The sequence below is a fragment of the Protopterus annectens genome, chromosome 7.part0 (assembly GCF_019279795.1).
Source record: "Protopterus annectens isolate FY-2018-M chromosome 7.part0, PAN1.0, whole genome shotgun sequence".
NCBI classification, from domain to species: Eukaryota; Metazoa; Chordata; order Ceratodontiformes; family Protopteridae; genus Protopterus; species Protopterus annectens.
The window spans coordinates 164,248,703-164,263,493 of NC_056739.1; the positions used below are offsets into that span (position 1 = coordinate 164,248,703).

A 14,791-nucleotide genomic window follows, 5' to 3' on the forward strand; every position below is an offset into this window, starting at 1 on the left:
CGCCTTCCTGAAAGAGTCCAGTTAGGAAGTCTAGTATGGATGGAAGAGGGGCAGTAAAGGGATCTAGATTATGATGCTCCGCCCAGATGGAAAAACATTTCCATTTACTGCGGTACACTTTCCTGGTGGAAGGTTTATGCGCTGCCACGAGGATTGCTTTGACTGGTGAAGAGATACCGGGAGTCCTAACTAGGAGTGGAACTGGAGAAACCAAGCTGTCAGCTTCAGACTGTCCAGATTTGGGGTCGACAAGCCCGACGGATGGGAGATTAGATCCGGACTGGGATCCAGAATCCAGGGGGGATTCACTAGGTGAGACCACAGGTAAGGGAACCATGTTTGCCGAGGCCAGAATGGGGCAATGAGGATCACCCTGCTCCCCAACCGTGAGGCTTTCTGTAAGAGCTGTAGCATCAGGGGTAGAGGAGGATAGACAAAGCAGACCGGGCGGCCAAGCATGCACCAGAGCATCTCTTGGAGTTTCCCCTGGAGGGGGAATCAGAGTGAAGAAATTGTCGCATTTGGTGCTTGAGGGAGAGGCAAAGAGATCGCAGCAGGGTTGCCCCCATATTGCGAATATCTGCTTCGCTACGAGTGGGTTGAGAGACCACTCGTAAGGGGAAAGAATGGTGCGGCTGAGTTTGTCCGCTAGGATGATGGCCCGCCCCGGAATGTGCATTGCAATCAGAAAGTGGTTGGTGGAAATCGCCCATTCCCACACTCTCATGGCTTCACAACATAGAGGGTAGGACCTGGTTCCCCCCTGTTTGTTGATGTACCAGACAACAGACATGCTGTCCGACTGAATTGCAATAGTTCCTACGGGGAGGAGATTCTGAAGTGTTTGCAACGCATACAGCACTGCTCTCATCTCCAGAACGCTGATATGCAGGGAGGTCTCTGTATCGTTCCATGTGCCTTGGACTGTCCTGCCTGAATAATGCCCCCCCCACCCGAGGTGGGAGGCATCCGTGGTCACCGTGGCGAGAGGGGGAGAAGTGCAGAAGGGTCAGCCCATATGGAGATCCGGAGCATGAAGCCACCATAACAGGGCCCTCCTGCAAGCCTTGCTAATAGCGATGGGGTGATGGAGAGGAAAAGACTGAAAGGACCATTGCACTAGAAGGGTCCACTGCAGTACCCTCATGTTTAGGCGAGCGCATGGAAGGAGCGTTATCACTGCCGCCATGGAGCCCAGCGCCCTCAGGACCAATTCCGCCGGTGGGGCTTCTGACTGGAGGATGGCCCGCACATGAAGTTGCAAATTCCGTAGTCGTTCCGAAGTCAGGAAGGCTCGTAGATCTCTGGTGTCTATTCTGGCTCCTACAAATTCTATGACTTGTGTCGGAGCAAGGGAAGATTTGTCCGCATTGATCGTGATGCCTAATTGGGGGGCTAGGCGGAGAAAGTAATCTCTGGCTGAGCAAAGTAGATGCCTTGTTGGGGCAGTCAGGAGCCAGTCGTCCAGGTACAGTCTCAGGTGGGCCGCTATCACTGCTAACACCTTGGTGAACACCCTGGGGGCTGTGGTGAGGCCAAAGGGAAGGACCCTGAACTGGTAGTGACTGGCTCCCAGCCAGAAGCGGAGAAACCTCCTGGATCGTCTGTCCATTAGAATGTGGTAGTACGCATCCTTGAGGTCTATAGAGCACATCCAATCGTTCTCCCGTAGGAGGGGGAGAATAGATTGAAGAGTGACCATTCGGAATTTTTCCTTGGTTACCGACAGGTTCAAACGGGAAAGGTCTAGAATTGGTCTCAAGTCCCCCGTCTTTTTTGGCACCAGAAAGAACCTGGAGTAGAACCCTAATCCGAGCTGGTCTTGGGGGACGGGCTGGATGGCTCTTTTTCCTAGCAGCTGGTGGATTTCTGCGGCTGCAGCTTCTCTCTGATCGGGTGGTATATCGGGGAGGTTCCTGATTTTGGGGACATGAAGCATTGGAATTTTGTACCCTCTGGATATAATTCGAAGCACCCAGCGGTCTGACATGATGGACACCCATGCCGCTAGGTGCTCCAAGAAGCACCCCCTGACTGCCTCCAGAGTAGAGCAGCCGGGCATCCCTTCAGGGCTGCTGCGTGGGCCAGTCAGAGAAGGATTCTCTGGACCCAAAGTTCCTCGGAGCCCCTCTGCCCCTGGGGCGGCGTCCTCCCTGTCCTCCTCTGCCACGGAAGAACTGGTTGTCCGGAGCAGGTTGGGAATGTTGCGATTTCCGGAACCACATCTTCTTCTGACCCTTTTGGTTCTTCGAAAAGGACCGCTGGGGAGCAGAGAAGCGGACTCCGACGGCAGACGTCTTCCCGTCCTTCTCGCTCTGGACTAGCGTCTCACTAACCGTTTTGCCAAACAGGGCAGAACCATCAAAAGGGGCGTTCGCAAAGGACGCTTTAAAGGGCTCCACAAAGTCGCAATGCCGGAGCCAGGCCTGACGTCTCATGACTAGGCCCGCTCCGCTAGCTGTAGCAGCTCCCTCGGTGGCGTGGGACAATAGCCGCATAGAGGTATTCTAAATGGATCTCAGAGTGGCCATTCGGGTGGAGTACAACTGTTTGTCCTCTGCCGACATGGACTCAGGGGTGAGGCAGCGTATTCATTGATAACATCCCGCTGCATCCTGATAACATGTGCCATATAGTTCAGGGACCTTACCGAAAAGGTCGCTGAACTAAAGACTCGCTTCCCTAAGCGATCCATCGAGCAGGACTCCTTGCTCGGTGGATGGACCGAGGGGCTCCCCCGAGCTAGTTCCCTCTTCGTGGCTGCCGCCATCAACATGGCATCTACGGAGGAACCCTTGCTCCAGTGGGACCGGTCTGCGGGGGGGGGGGGCTCAATATCCTGTCCGGGCATTTAGGGACTGGCTCCACGGTGTCCCGGTCCTTCCACACCCTGGTGGTAATAAGGTCCACCAGGGGGTCGGCTGGAGGGGACACCCAAGAGGTAGACGGGCCTGCTTCGAATGCCTCCAGAAACACGGACTCGGAGAAAGACTTGGGGGCAGACCACCCACCTCTGATCCTAAGCATTTCCATGATGTCTCCAAAGGAGACATCCTCAGGGGGTGATCTTTGGGAGCCTTCCCCTTCATCCAAGTCCGTGTCCTCGGTTAAGGACTCAGGGAAGTCCATGTGCCTCCACTTACACTTGTGCTTGCGAGGCACCTCCTCGGGGGGGGGGGGGCTGTCCGAGGAGGTCTCGCTAGCAACATCCTGTTCCAATGGAACAACCTGGGACATCGAAGCAGGCTGTCCCTGTGGCCGGGTGATGGAAGCCTGGCCCAGCAGAGAGGAAGTGCAGGGTTGAGCCGAGTCAAGGGCCAGGGGTCTGGATGCTCTCGACAGAGCCCTCTCCACTACATCGAAGGCTGAGGGGGAACCGCTCTCCCTGGGCTCCGAGAGCAGACTCCCACTCGGATCAGATGAAGGGATCGGAGCCGGCGTCGAGACCGTCGGATCCGAAGGACCAGTGTGCTCCAACCTGGACGGAGCCGAAGGCACAGTGAATCCCTCGGATCCGAACCTGGCCCACGGCTCCGAGAGGTCGGATCCAACAGACTCGAGGGCAGGGTCGGATCCAAAGTACCAAGTACTGTCGGCGCCGACCCACCCCCGGCTCCGACGCTGCCCGGCTCCGAACTCTCTGAACCCGGGAAGCGGGTCGGAGAAGGAGCAATCGGAGCAAAAAAGGGTGTCGAGCTCCCCCCCCAAGGGGGGGAGGCACGAGCACTCCCATCTGCAGCTGGGCCTGGATGAACTCTGCATCATCCGGTCCAAGTCTGCATCTGACATACTGTAAGTCGATCTCGATGAGGCCACCGAGGCAGGCCTGGAATGCTGCCTCAATGACCTCGATGGAGATCGGGCCCTCCTCCTCCTCGGGTCCTGGGGAGAAACAAGGAGATCGGAGCCGAGGAGGAGGAGACCTAGAAGCTGTGGAGGGAGAAGCCCGCTTAGCCGGCGGGGCCGAAGCGGAGGCCTCGGCCCGCCGCTTGTGGTGCTTCTCCCTCCGTTTCTCCCTCCTGGCCTCCCTGTCCTCCGGCGCTTTAGCGGGAGTTTGAGTCCCGGCCGAAGGAAGGGGGGCAGGAGTGGCTACCACCACAGGCTGCGGTAGTGCCACAGGAGGAGCGGGGGCCGAAGCAGAGTCCGGGGGCAAAAGTCCCGCCAAGACCAGCTTTGACCTCCGCTCTTTCAGTGCCCTGGGGTTAAACGCTGCACAAATGGTACAGCCTGAGGAGAGGTGTTCAACCCCAAGGCACCGAACGCACTGAGTGTGGCCATCAGCCAGGGAGAGCTTATGGCCACACTCAGTACATTTAGAAAAAATGGGTTTTAGGGCCTCAGCCATACTTTGAAGAAAAAGGAGTGCTACACAAACACACAGGCCCCAAAAAACACACACACACACAGACACACACACACACACACACACACACACACACACACACACACGACCAGCGAAAGGAGGACTATGTAAAAAAAAATAAAAATTACAGGGAACCTGACTCTTACACACTTTTTTAAATTTAACTGTAGAGAAAAGTTGACTAAAAACACACAACTGACTATTTCGCTAGAGCTCAAAGGAATCCAGCCATCCACAAGCACGGCAAACTAGATCTGAGGTCATGGAGGGTTGGCAGGGGATTATGGGTGAGAGGAGGAGCTAGGAGCTCGGATCCATTGGCTATGAAACAAGTTGCCGGCTCGGATCCGATATCGGATCCAAGACCCACAGGTTGCTGACAAATGAAGTCTCTACTTCAGATCTCATGTTGCTGAAGTGATTACAAAAGTGATGGAAAACAGAAAAATAGTTTTCAAGAAAGAAACTTCAAATCAGTTAATGCTGCAGATTCAAAGTTTTATTTACTTACTTTTTTTAGTTAACGATTGAAGCAAGATATTCAATGGTGGGACTGGATCTCAAGCATTAGGTCTCAAGAAAAATTCTCATAAGGAAAGCCTTGGACACCCTAAGCGATGCAACAAGAGAGTCATTGTGCCCTATATGAAAGTTTGAGATGGTGATCATCTGGATTTTACAATGGAGTAACCGGAATCCAGCAGAAAAAGTTCTGAAAGAAATTCTAAAATTGTTGAAGAGAGGCTGAGAAAGGATCCAAACCCTTCAATGGCACCAAAATAGAAAATCTTTTCCATTTGCTCTTGAAAGTCTTTTTGGTTGACTCCTTTTCAGAAGAAGAAATTTAAACTACTGGGAAGGACAGCTTGGCATCTCTGTCCATTGCTAGAATTAAAGAAGCCATGCAGATAGTTTCAGGGTCTGAAGGTCCAACAGAGGCTTCCCTGACTGGGGACTGAGTAGATCCAGGCTGGGATCCAGTATCCATGGTGGGTGCAGTACGTGACGCCAAAGGAAGGGAAACCATACCTGCCAAGTACAAAAAGGAGTAATGAGGGTAACTCTGGTCTTGCACTCTCTACTGCTTTCTGAATGAATTTCATGTGAAGGGGAATCTGTTGGAAGGCATAAAGGACACCTGGAGGCCAAAGGTGGACTACAACATCTCTTGGAGACTGTCCCTAGGGATGGATAAGGGCAAAGTAACTGCTGCACCTGTTTAGGTAGGGGAGCAGAGAGGTTGCGACAAGGCTGGCCCCAGTGGCTGAAATTTTTTTTGTTGCCACTGTCTTTTTGAGAGACCACTCATAAGGGATTAGGATACTCCTGCTCAACTTGTCTTCTATTATATTTGACTTCCCAGGAATGTGCATTGCCACTAGAAAGTGGTGGGAAGACATCATTCACTGCTAGACTTGCATGACCTCCTGGCAAAACAGTATGACCGGATTCTGCCCTGCTTGTTGATGGACCATACACCATTACTGCCTAACATATTGCCTGTGTGGACGGAAAGTCATACCATTGGGTAGGAGGTCCAGAAAAGCCTGCAACACCGAAAGAACTACTCTCATCTCCAAGACAATGCTGCAAAGTTTGGCCACTGTTGACCATATCTCTTGAACAATCTTTCCTAAAAATGCCACCCCCACCCTAGAATGGAAGCATCTGTAGTGATTGTGGCCCTGAGAACAGGTGGACAAAAGGGTCTGCCCTCTACTACTTATGAAGTTCCTGCACACGTCAGCAAGTTGGATTCTGGTGTGAAGGGAATGAAATCTCTGTGACCATTCTACGGACAGTGCCCACTGCAAAACTCTCATGTGGTACCTTGCTAATGGGACTAATGTAACAGTAGAAGCCATCAGCCCTAAACAAGTGAGAATGCGTCTTGCCTTTGGATATGGATGTCGCATCACTTGACAAGCTACATTCTTAATGACTGGACTGTTGGCAACCAGAAGTTTTGCAATTTGTTAAACCATGTCTACCTGACATCCTGTAAATTCTATGTTCCGTGTGGATGTCAGTTTGTTCTTCAATGTGATTGACTGTTATTCCCAACTGTTCTATAAGCCTGAGAAGGAATTTCTCATGTTGCAATAGTACCCTTGGTGGTAACAGTTAAGAGCCAATTGTCTAAGTATTAGAAGACTTTATTCCCGGCAGTTGATCATGAACTACTACCGCTGTCAATCTTTGTGAACAACAGGGGGCTGTGGAGAGACCAAATGGCAGTGATCTAAATTGTTAGTGATTACCTCCCAGATGGAAATGGAGATATCTCCTACAGTGCCTTCAGATCTTGATGTGACAACAGGCATCCTGAAGATCGATGGAGTACATCCAATCATCCTTCCTCTGCAGAGAAAGTATGGACTGTACCATGACCACCTGGAACTTCGTCTTTTTTACATATTGATTTAGATGGCGGACATCCAAGATTGATCTGACATCCCCTGTTTTTTTTGGAACTAAAAAAGAAAACCTAGAACAGACTCCAGATTCTAACTGGTCTAAGGGGACCATCTGAATGACACTTTTGGTTAGCAACTTTAACATGTCTATTGTTGCAAATTCCAAATGATTGGGTGGGGTATCAGGAATCTTAATGACTCAAGTATGAACAGTGTTCAACCTCACAGAGGAGTTCCCAGTAGGAGTGGGTGTACACCAAGGTTCAGCTCTGAGCCCACTGCTGTTTATACTGGTGATGGACTACATTAGCAAACATGTTGGAGGGGACAGATCAACAAAGTTACAGTATGCAGACGATGTGGCATTATAGGCAGACTCTCAGCAAGAACTTCAGCAAAGGATAGGGGAATGGAATGCAAAAAATGAAGGCACGTGGAATAAAACTAAGCACAGATAAGACCGTGGTAATGGCAACAAATTAAAGAAATCAGAAGATGATGAGAATTGAGATAGAAGGGAAGGTAGTGGAACAGGTAAACAGCTTCAAGTACCTAGGAGGGGTGCTTGAGGAAAAGGGAAGAGCTCAAAGCTAGAATCAGAGGAGTTGCAGCCAACTGGCATAGAGTCTCAAGTGTAGTCTATAATGGAAGAATGTAAAAGGAACTGAAAAGTAAGGTGTACAAGACAGTGCTGCGACCAGTTCTACTGTATGTACAGAAACCTGGGTAGTAAAGGCAGAGCAGATGATGAAGTTAGAGGTGATGGAAATGAAGTGCCGAAGAAGGGTGGTAGGATGCACACTGTGGGACAGAAGAAGAAACGAGGACATAAGAGCAGAAGCCAAAGTAGCTCCAATTGCAGAAAAGATCAAAGAGAACAGATTACAGTGGTTCGGACACATATGCAGAAAAGCAGAAGACAATCTGGTGAAGATAATTTGGGACAGACATGAAAAAGGTAAGACGAAACAAGGAAGTCCAGCAAGGGGGTGGATGGATTGTGTGTAAGATCATCTGCAACAGTCAGGCAAGAGTGTTGAAGGGAGGAATGTGGCACTGAATCGAGAAAGATGGCAACAGTTAACACAATATCCCGACCCCATGTAGAAAATTGGAAAAAGGCGGCTCATGATGATGATGATGATTGGGAATCTCTGGTCATTTCTTTGGAATTGACAAAAATGGTATCACATAGCTTCTGGTGATTATCCTTAGCACCCATGAACCTCCAGAGTGCAGCAGTCGGGACACCATTCAGGGCTGTTAAGGTTTCTCAGTGAATGGGCCATGGAAACCCTGGTTATGTGTTCAGCTTCTGACTCTCAGGCAGCATCCATTTGAATTACCTGCACCTCTGCCATGGGAAGATCTGCGTCTAGGAGTATCTTGGTGAAAACCCTGTGATGTTTTGAACCACATTTTCCTACCTCCTCTAATTCCAAGAAAAGGATCTTTGAGGAGTAGAAACACAGATTTCCACAGCAGTCTTACCCATTCTGTTCACTCCTGGTAAGATTTTCCTTTTCTTAGGTCCAAACAGGGAGATATCATCATAGGGGGCAATGATAAGCCTTGAACAGTTCTACAAAATCACATAACTGCGCAGTAATACCTATACCGGTTGATGATGTGCCATCAGCTGCATCTGATATCTGTCACATGACCGTATTTAATGTAGATTGCTGGGCAGACATTTGGGAGGTCACAGTTTTTTGGATATCCAAAGGTAAGCTACCTGAAAGACTTGGAAAGTTCCTTGATCAAGTTTCTTTGAAAATGTGTCAGATGTGCTATCTAGTTCAGCACTTGAACTCCAAAGGTTGCTAATGCACAAGTCCATTTCCCTAGTCTGTCCAACACCCTTGACTCCCTGTTGGGGGATGCAGAGAATAACTTTCTTCAGATATTTCCTTCTTTGTGGCTGCTACAATCATGGCATCTGCAGGAGGGCCTTTAGAACAATGTTTACTGTCCTTTGGGGCGACCAAGATTCTTTTTTTTTTTTTTTTTTAGGTATGGTCTCTGCCACATATGGTTCTTTCAAAGCCTTCTGAGCAACCAGATCTATTAGTGCATCAGGAGGTGGGACTACCTAGGACATCGATGGGCCAAGACCCAAAAGCTTCAAGGAATACAAACTCATCAGAAGAGAGCTTTCTCAAAGGTGATCTCCTCATGGGGGTGGATCTCGGGGATCCTTCATCATCTAAATCTCTCTCTTCAGTGATAGACTCAGGAGAGGAATCAATGTGCTTCTCTCTGCACATCCACTTTTGTTGAACAGGTCTCTCAGGGCCTCTGATGGAGACATGTTGGAATCAGACCAGGAGCTGAAATATCAAGCTGCCTTGAAGCTAACTGGGTCTGTCTGTCCCTGTTGAACAGAATGAGAGGAAAGAGACCGGATCCATTGGGAGACGAGATGGATCCGAATCCAGTGCACACACCAGTCTCCTTGGCCCGGCCATGCCCCTTTCCACAGTCTTGAAAGATGAGTTAGCTAATGCAGCAGAGTAGAAATGACACATGTTGGCCGACAAGTTTCCCAGACTCCAACAGACGTCAGTTCTGAGGAGGACCTCAGAGCCGAGCTGTCAAGTGCTGAAGCACTAAGAGGGATAAACGGCTCTGAAAACTTCAGTCAACTCCACTGTCAGAGCTCCAACCCCACCGCTTTGTCTCCAGGACTCCTTTCAACCTGAAAACACTCGCATTGAAAAAGTAAAGGAAGAGGTTAAAGCCAAAGTCTCCACGCCTATCAGTTCCAACAATGGTGTGGTGGAAGGATTCGGACCTATGAGCATCGGCTCCGGGAAAGCAGTCTGTACAAGATGGGACAGGGTCAAAGGGGCCCATAACCAGCCCTACTCTGGGGGATAACACTTGCAGGGCCCTAAGCTGAATCTGTGTCCAAGAATTTTCTCATCATCCGGTCAACATCCATCTTGGTAAGGCTTCTGGTGGATGGACCAGACCTCAATGAAGAAGCTACAGATGCTAGTCTTGATGGTCGCCTGGGCTGGAGTATGGGTGAATACAACTTGGAATTAATAAGCCCTGGAGAAAAAGTATGTTTTGGAGAGGGAGTTCGGATCTGAGATGCAGATGGATCTGACTGCCTCAACGACTTAGGTGCCAGACTTGGGAGAGCAGCCAGAAACGGGGACCTTTTTCTCGACTTTTCTGCCTTCTTCTTTTCCTCTCTCTTCTCATATAATTTTCTTTGCATCTTTCTCCTTCCTCTTCTCAGTAGAGGGACAAGTGGACAGTTGTTTAGATTCAGATGACATGATAGACCCGGTGTACGGGGAAGTTAACCTTTGAGGATTAGCTTTTACTTTCTGCCTTGTAGGGCTCTGGTTCAAAAGGCAGCACAGATTATGTAGCTGTCCTAAAAATGAGTGGAACTGAACAGTAGACACAAAGGGAATGGGGACCTTGAGTAGCAATTTTGTGTTCACAAGCTGAACATTTCTTGAATCTATTAGGCTTGTCAATCATCAGAACACATGAGAAAAAAACTAACCTAGTATTATTTATATCACAGGAATTCCTATACACTCTAAGTTCTTTCAAAAAATATTTAAATATACTAGTGAAGAAATAGTATGTACACCAAGATGAAAAAAAACCTGCACTTCAAACCCACTACAGCAGTAACTATATGAACTAGTGAGTGCGTGTGTATATATAAATATATTTATACATACCCACACACATGTATACATACATATAAAACTACTAGAAGGTTCTACAACATACTGTATTACCTAGCAAAAAACTATCATACAGATTAATACATATATATCTATATATATATATATATATATATATATATATATATATCTACATCTATATTTATATATTTAATCTATAACTACCTAAACTAACAAACTACGTTAAGTTAGACCTAACTCTAACAATGCTACAGGTAAAGGGAGGAGCAGACGATTTTAAATAAAAATCTGACTTCACTTCTGAATACTCTGAGCTCTCAGGACACGTCTGGTGAAACAGGCAGCAAATGAAATAATAGGAGGTAAATAATAGGAGGAGAGAACGTGGGTAGGGGAGGACTCAGAGGTCTCTGATCCAATACTCTGGTATACTGCACTGAGGTCAGATCCAGTCATACTAGGCAACCTATACATTGAATCGGACAAAATAGACAACACTGGATCAAAAATGACATACCCCTAAGCACCGTTACAGTTTGGTATAAGGGAAGGAATGTTCCATCAGTCCTTGAATATCTTTACTCCTATGTCCATGTACATTGACACGTTAGTCTGTAAATAATTTATTTAAATTAGGGTAGCATTTAAAAAACTTTTCCCGATTTTTTTTTTTCTCTTACTTGTCAAGTGCTTCACTGGCTTTCAAAGCTGGTAAAACACAATGTATTTTTTTTCTCTTTTGTAACTGATAGTATATGCAGTAGATAAGATTTCATGCACTACAAAAAGTTATGACCATGTCTCACTTATAACTGCTTACTATGTACTCTGCGCTTGGAGGCCAAGATTCACCTCGAGGTGAATTTCTTCATATCCACGTCTCAAACACATAAGGTGGTTATGACTTGAGATCCAATCAAAACCTTCTACATTACATCTGGGAGAAGGGGATGAAATGGCTGCCTTGCAGTTTGAAGTCTTCCTTTTCTCATCAATTCTTCCAAAGACTGAACAGCAATTTAAGTATCTGTTCTATTTCAACTTCAAGCAAAGGTTGCATCCGGAGGTACACATACCTTCTTAATGCTGTTCCTCACATTGCAGCGCTGACAGATGCAAACACTGCATCATATCTGGATTTAATGGCATGTCTGCCTACATTTTGGGAGGTGTGAATGACTAAGTCACATTCTCACAACAGGATACTGAAGGGCCTCTGCCATCTCCTCAGTCCATATTAAATATCCCTAATATTGCCACATTTGGGTTTGGAAATTAACAGCTCTAATATTCAATGTTGCAGTGGTATATACCTTCTTACCAAAATGATCTGTTAGTTTGCTTTCCTTTCTGTTTATTAAAGTATAGTGGCTAGATGCCAGTCTGGATCCTCATCATCACACCTAGTGAGATGACCACAGGATCAAGTATCAGATTTTATTATGGCATCTGGCACTTTCTTCCACTTTTTTTTTTTTTTTTTTTAAAAAGGGGTTAGGTTACTTGTATGCAACTCACAGAGTCTGGCTCCAGTCATGCCTTTTCAGAAGTTTCTTCAAAAGACTAGCAGACTAAAAGAGATGGCAAAAAGCTTAAGTTCATATATGCACAGCAGTGTGAGGGACCTTTTGTGGGAATCTGACATCTCTTCTGAACTCCAATTCCAAAGTTCACACAGACTTTCAAAGTCTCCTCAAAGAGAAATGTCCTCTGCTGGAAAGACAAGAGAACTTTTTCCTGTTCAGTGGAGCGGACTACTTGACGTGTCTGAGACAAAAGTTTCAGTAATGAAGAGGCTGGGGGAGGCATCAAATACCTCCACTGAAACTGAGCACTTAAACCTGTGTATAACTGGTAGGATTTCTATGACCTTTCATACCACACCTTCTTCCAGAACTGCATTTTTTCTAGGCTTCTCCATCTTGTGTTGGTGGTGCTTAACTTGCACTTTCTTCAGGCCTATGAAGGGGGGATTTATCCTTGCAGACAGAGTTGAGGGAATGGGCATCAACTGGCTCTAGGACAAGAGCTTTTATTGTCCCAGGAAGAGCATCAGGTCCTGAGTTCTACTTATGGTTTTCTTTTATGTTAAGAACACCTATTATAGGTGACCATAACATGATCCTCCACAAAAGGTGGAAATCTTTTAGCAGTGTGTATACTATAGATACATTTGATGTCCCTGATAAAAGCCACCAGCACTAGATTCAGTCTGGATAAGAAAAAAATCCAAATAGGAAACTCACCACCCCAGAAGTCTCCTTGGTGAAACAAAACTACTGAACAACTTAGCTGCATAAAAAGGAACTGGAGATTGTGTGGATCCCCTCCCCACCTTTATTCTGAAGAGACCAGTATATGCAGTGCATATCCAAAACTCAGAAAATCAGGCCATATTAGTGAAAAATTCCCATTCTTTATACAGCAACAGTGATCCCTACGATGAACATCCACTAAACAAGGTTAATATGACAAAAATTCTAACAATGTGCCCAATCACAGCAGTTAAGAGATATGGTCTTAGGCCTTTCTCATGGAGATGCAGCCTAGAGTAGAGTAAAAACTGAATCTACTGGCTAGGAAGACTTAAGAATTCCCCAAGTTGGCTAGGACTTGTTGCTGGGGTAAAAGACATTTTATCCGACAGTTGGTCTAATGTCACTGTGACTATCATCACATGGAGAGCCAGGAGGGGAGTGAAAAGAAGCTGGAAACCTGGTATACTTAGGAAAATGATCAGTTATACTGTGTCCCACAATGCTGACCTCAAATGAAAAAAATGTGGGTTGCACAGCCAGTTCTTAAAGAGAACTGATGCAATGAAGACAATCTTGCTAAGCTAACACCACTGGAGCATTACAGGCAAAACTATACAAAGTAAGACAAAAAGGCTGTTCAGGCTGAAAGATATGGCCAAAAAAAGAAAGAATACAACCATAATCAGTGGGACAACTTCCAGCTTCGCAACTTTACTTCTAAAAACAGGCATTCAAAAGATGTCTTACCTGATGTGTTCCCAATCTACTCCTTCAAAGAAAGGATTGCTTTTAATTTCTTCCACTCCACTAGCCCCAATCCTGTGTTCTCCTTCACAGCAGAATCTAAAACAGAAAAACATGCAATGAATAAGTATGGAAAAATGGTGAACCAGGTTCAGTTAAGCATCATGGAAAGCTAAACTGTTTACTGTCAGGTAAGGGTGAGCAGCCAACTCACTTATCTCATGCAGAAAAGGGGAGGGGAAAGGCAGAACATGCCATGATTATAATGCTTCCCAGGGATACGAGAGAGGAAGAAAAAAAAAAATAGTATGACACAGTAGTACACTGTCATCAGATTCCTTATGGTGAGGGCATGGGACACTGGTTGAAGCTACTGCAGACTCAGTTCCAGAAAAGGTACCACTTACAGCAGTGTGTGTAACTGAAGGCTGTGGCATACGATGACGGATTTTGACTGCAACTGTACTGATACTTCTTCAACCAGATGATTCAAATGACAGAGGAGCCAGCTTAGGAAGCCAAGGACTGCAAAAAACATATCTACTGACTCGCCCATTCCAGTGAAAGCAGGTGATTCAGACAGCTGAATGACTGCAACTTGGAGGAATGGTAGAGTAGCCACAGTAAAACAGGCTGAGTACAAAAGCTTTGGTCTACCACAGCAGCATGACAACAATGCTGCTAAGTTTAGGTGTTTGTATATTTGTGGAAAACATTTATGCACATAACCACACCACTGGTCCATCACTGCAGGCCTTACTTTGATCATACACCTATTATGGGGAGGGAATTAGCATGCAGTAACTTTCCTAATTCATATTGGTGGACCGACAATATCTCATACCTCCTCTCTCCCAGTGTTCTTGGGTGTTTGGGTAAAGGAGGATGGAGTGGGTCAAAAGGCTTACTGGTTAAAAAAGCAATTGGGGACCAAAAATACAGAAAGAAACAGTCTACGCAGCACTGTGGTAGTCCCTACTATACTCAGTAACTCCACTTCCCATCCGCAATTTGTGGGATGGGCCAAACCTAGAAAATCAGGAAACCCTCTTCTACAGAGAGCAAAGATCTGTACACAGTGATGTGATATCCTCTGCATCACCCTAACAAAGTGAGTGAATGAAAACTGGGAATCTGTGAAAGTTTAGATGCAGGTGTTGAGATCAGCATTGAGCTCTACAAAAATACTTGCTCCCTACAAAGCTCTGACAGTATGCCCTATGATCAGTTTTACAACTGCTTTACAAATGTGCCAGCAAAGACAGACTAATCATCAGAAGTATCTTTCAAAGTCTTAGACAAAGGATTCTGGTGATGTCAAGATGCAGTTAT

At 46.5% G+C, this 14,791-nt stretch overlaps 1 protein-coding gene across 1 annotated transcript in view; it reads right to left on the reverse strand.

The window, feature by feature from the left end:
- STK38 (serine/threonine kinase 38) overlaps positions 1–14,791 on the reverse strand; it is a 1,097,533-nt gene that overhangs the window by 329,149 nt on the left and 753,593 nt on the right. The window contains exon 14 of the mRNA XM_044076623.1: positions 13,463–13,558. Coding sequence (XP_043932558.1) covers positions 13,463–13,558 — 96 coding nt within the window. The remainder of the gene's footprint in view (positions 1–13,462; positions 13,559–14,791) is intronic.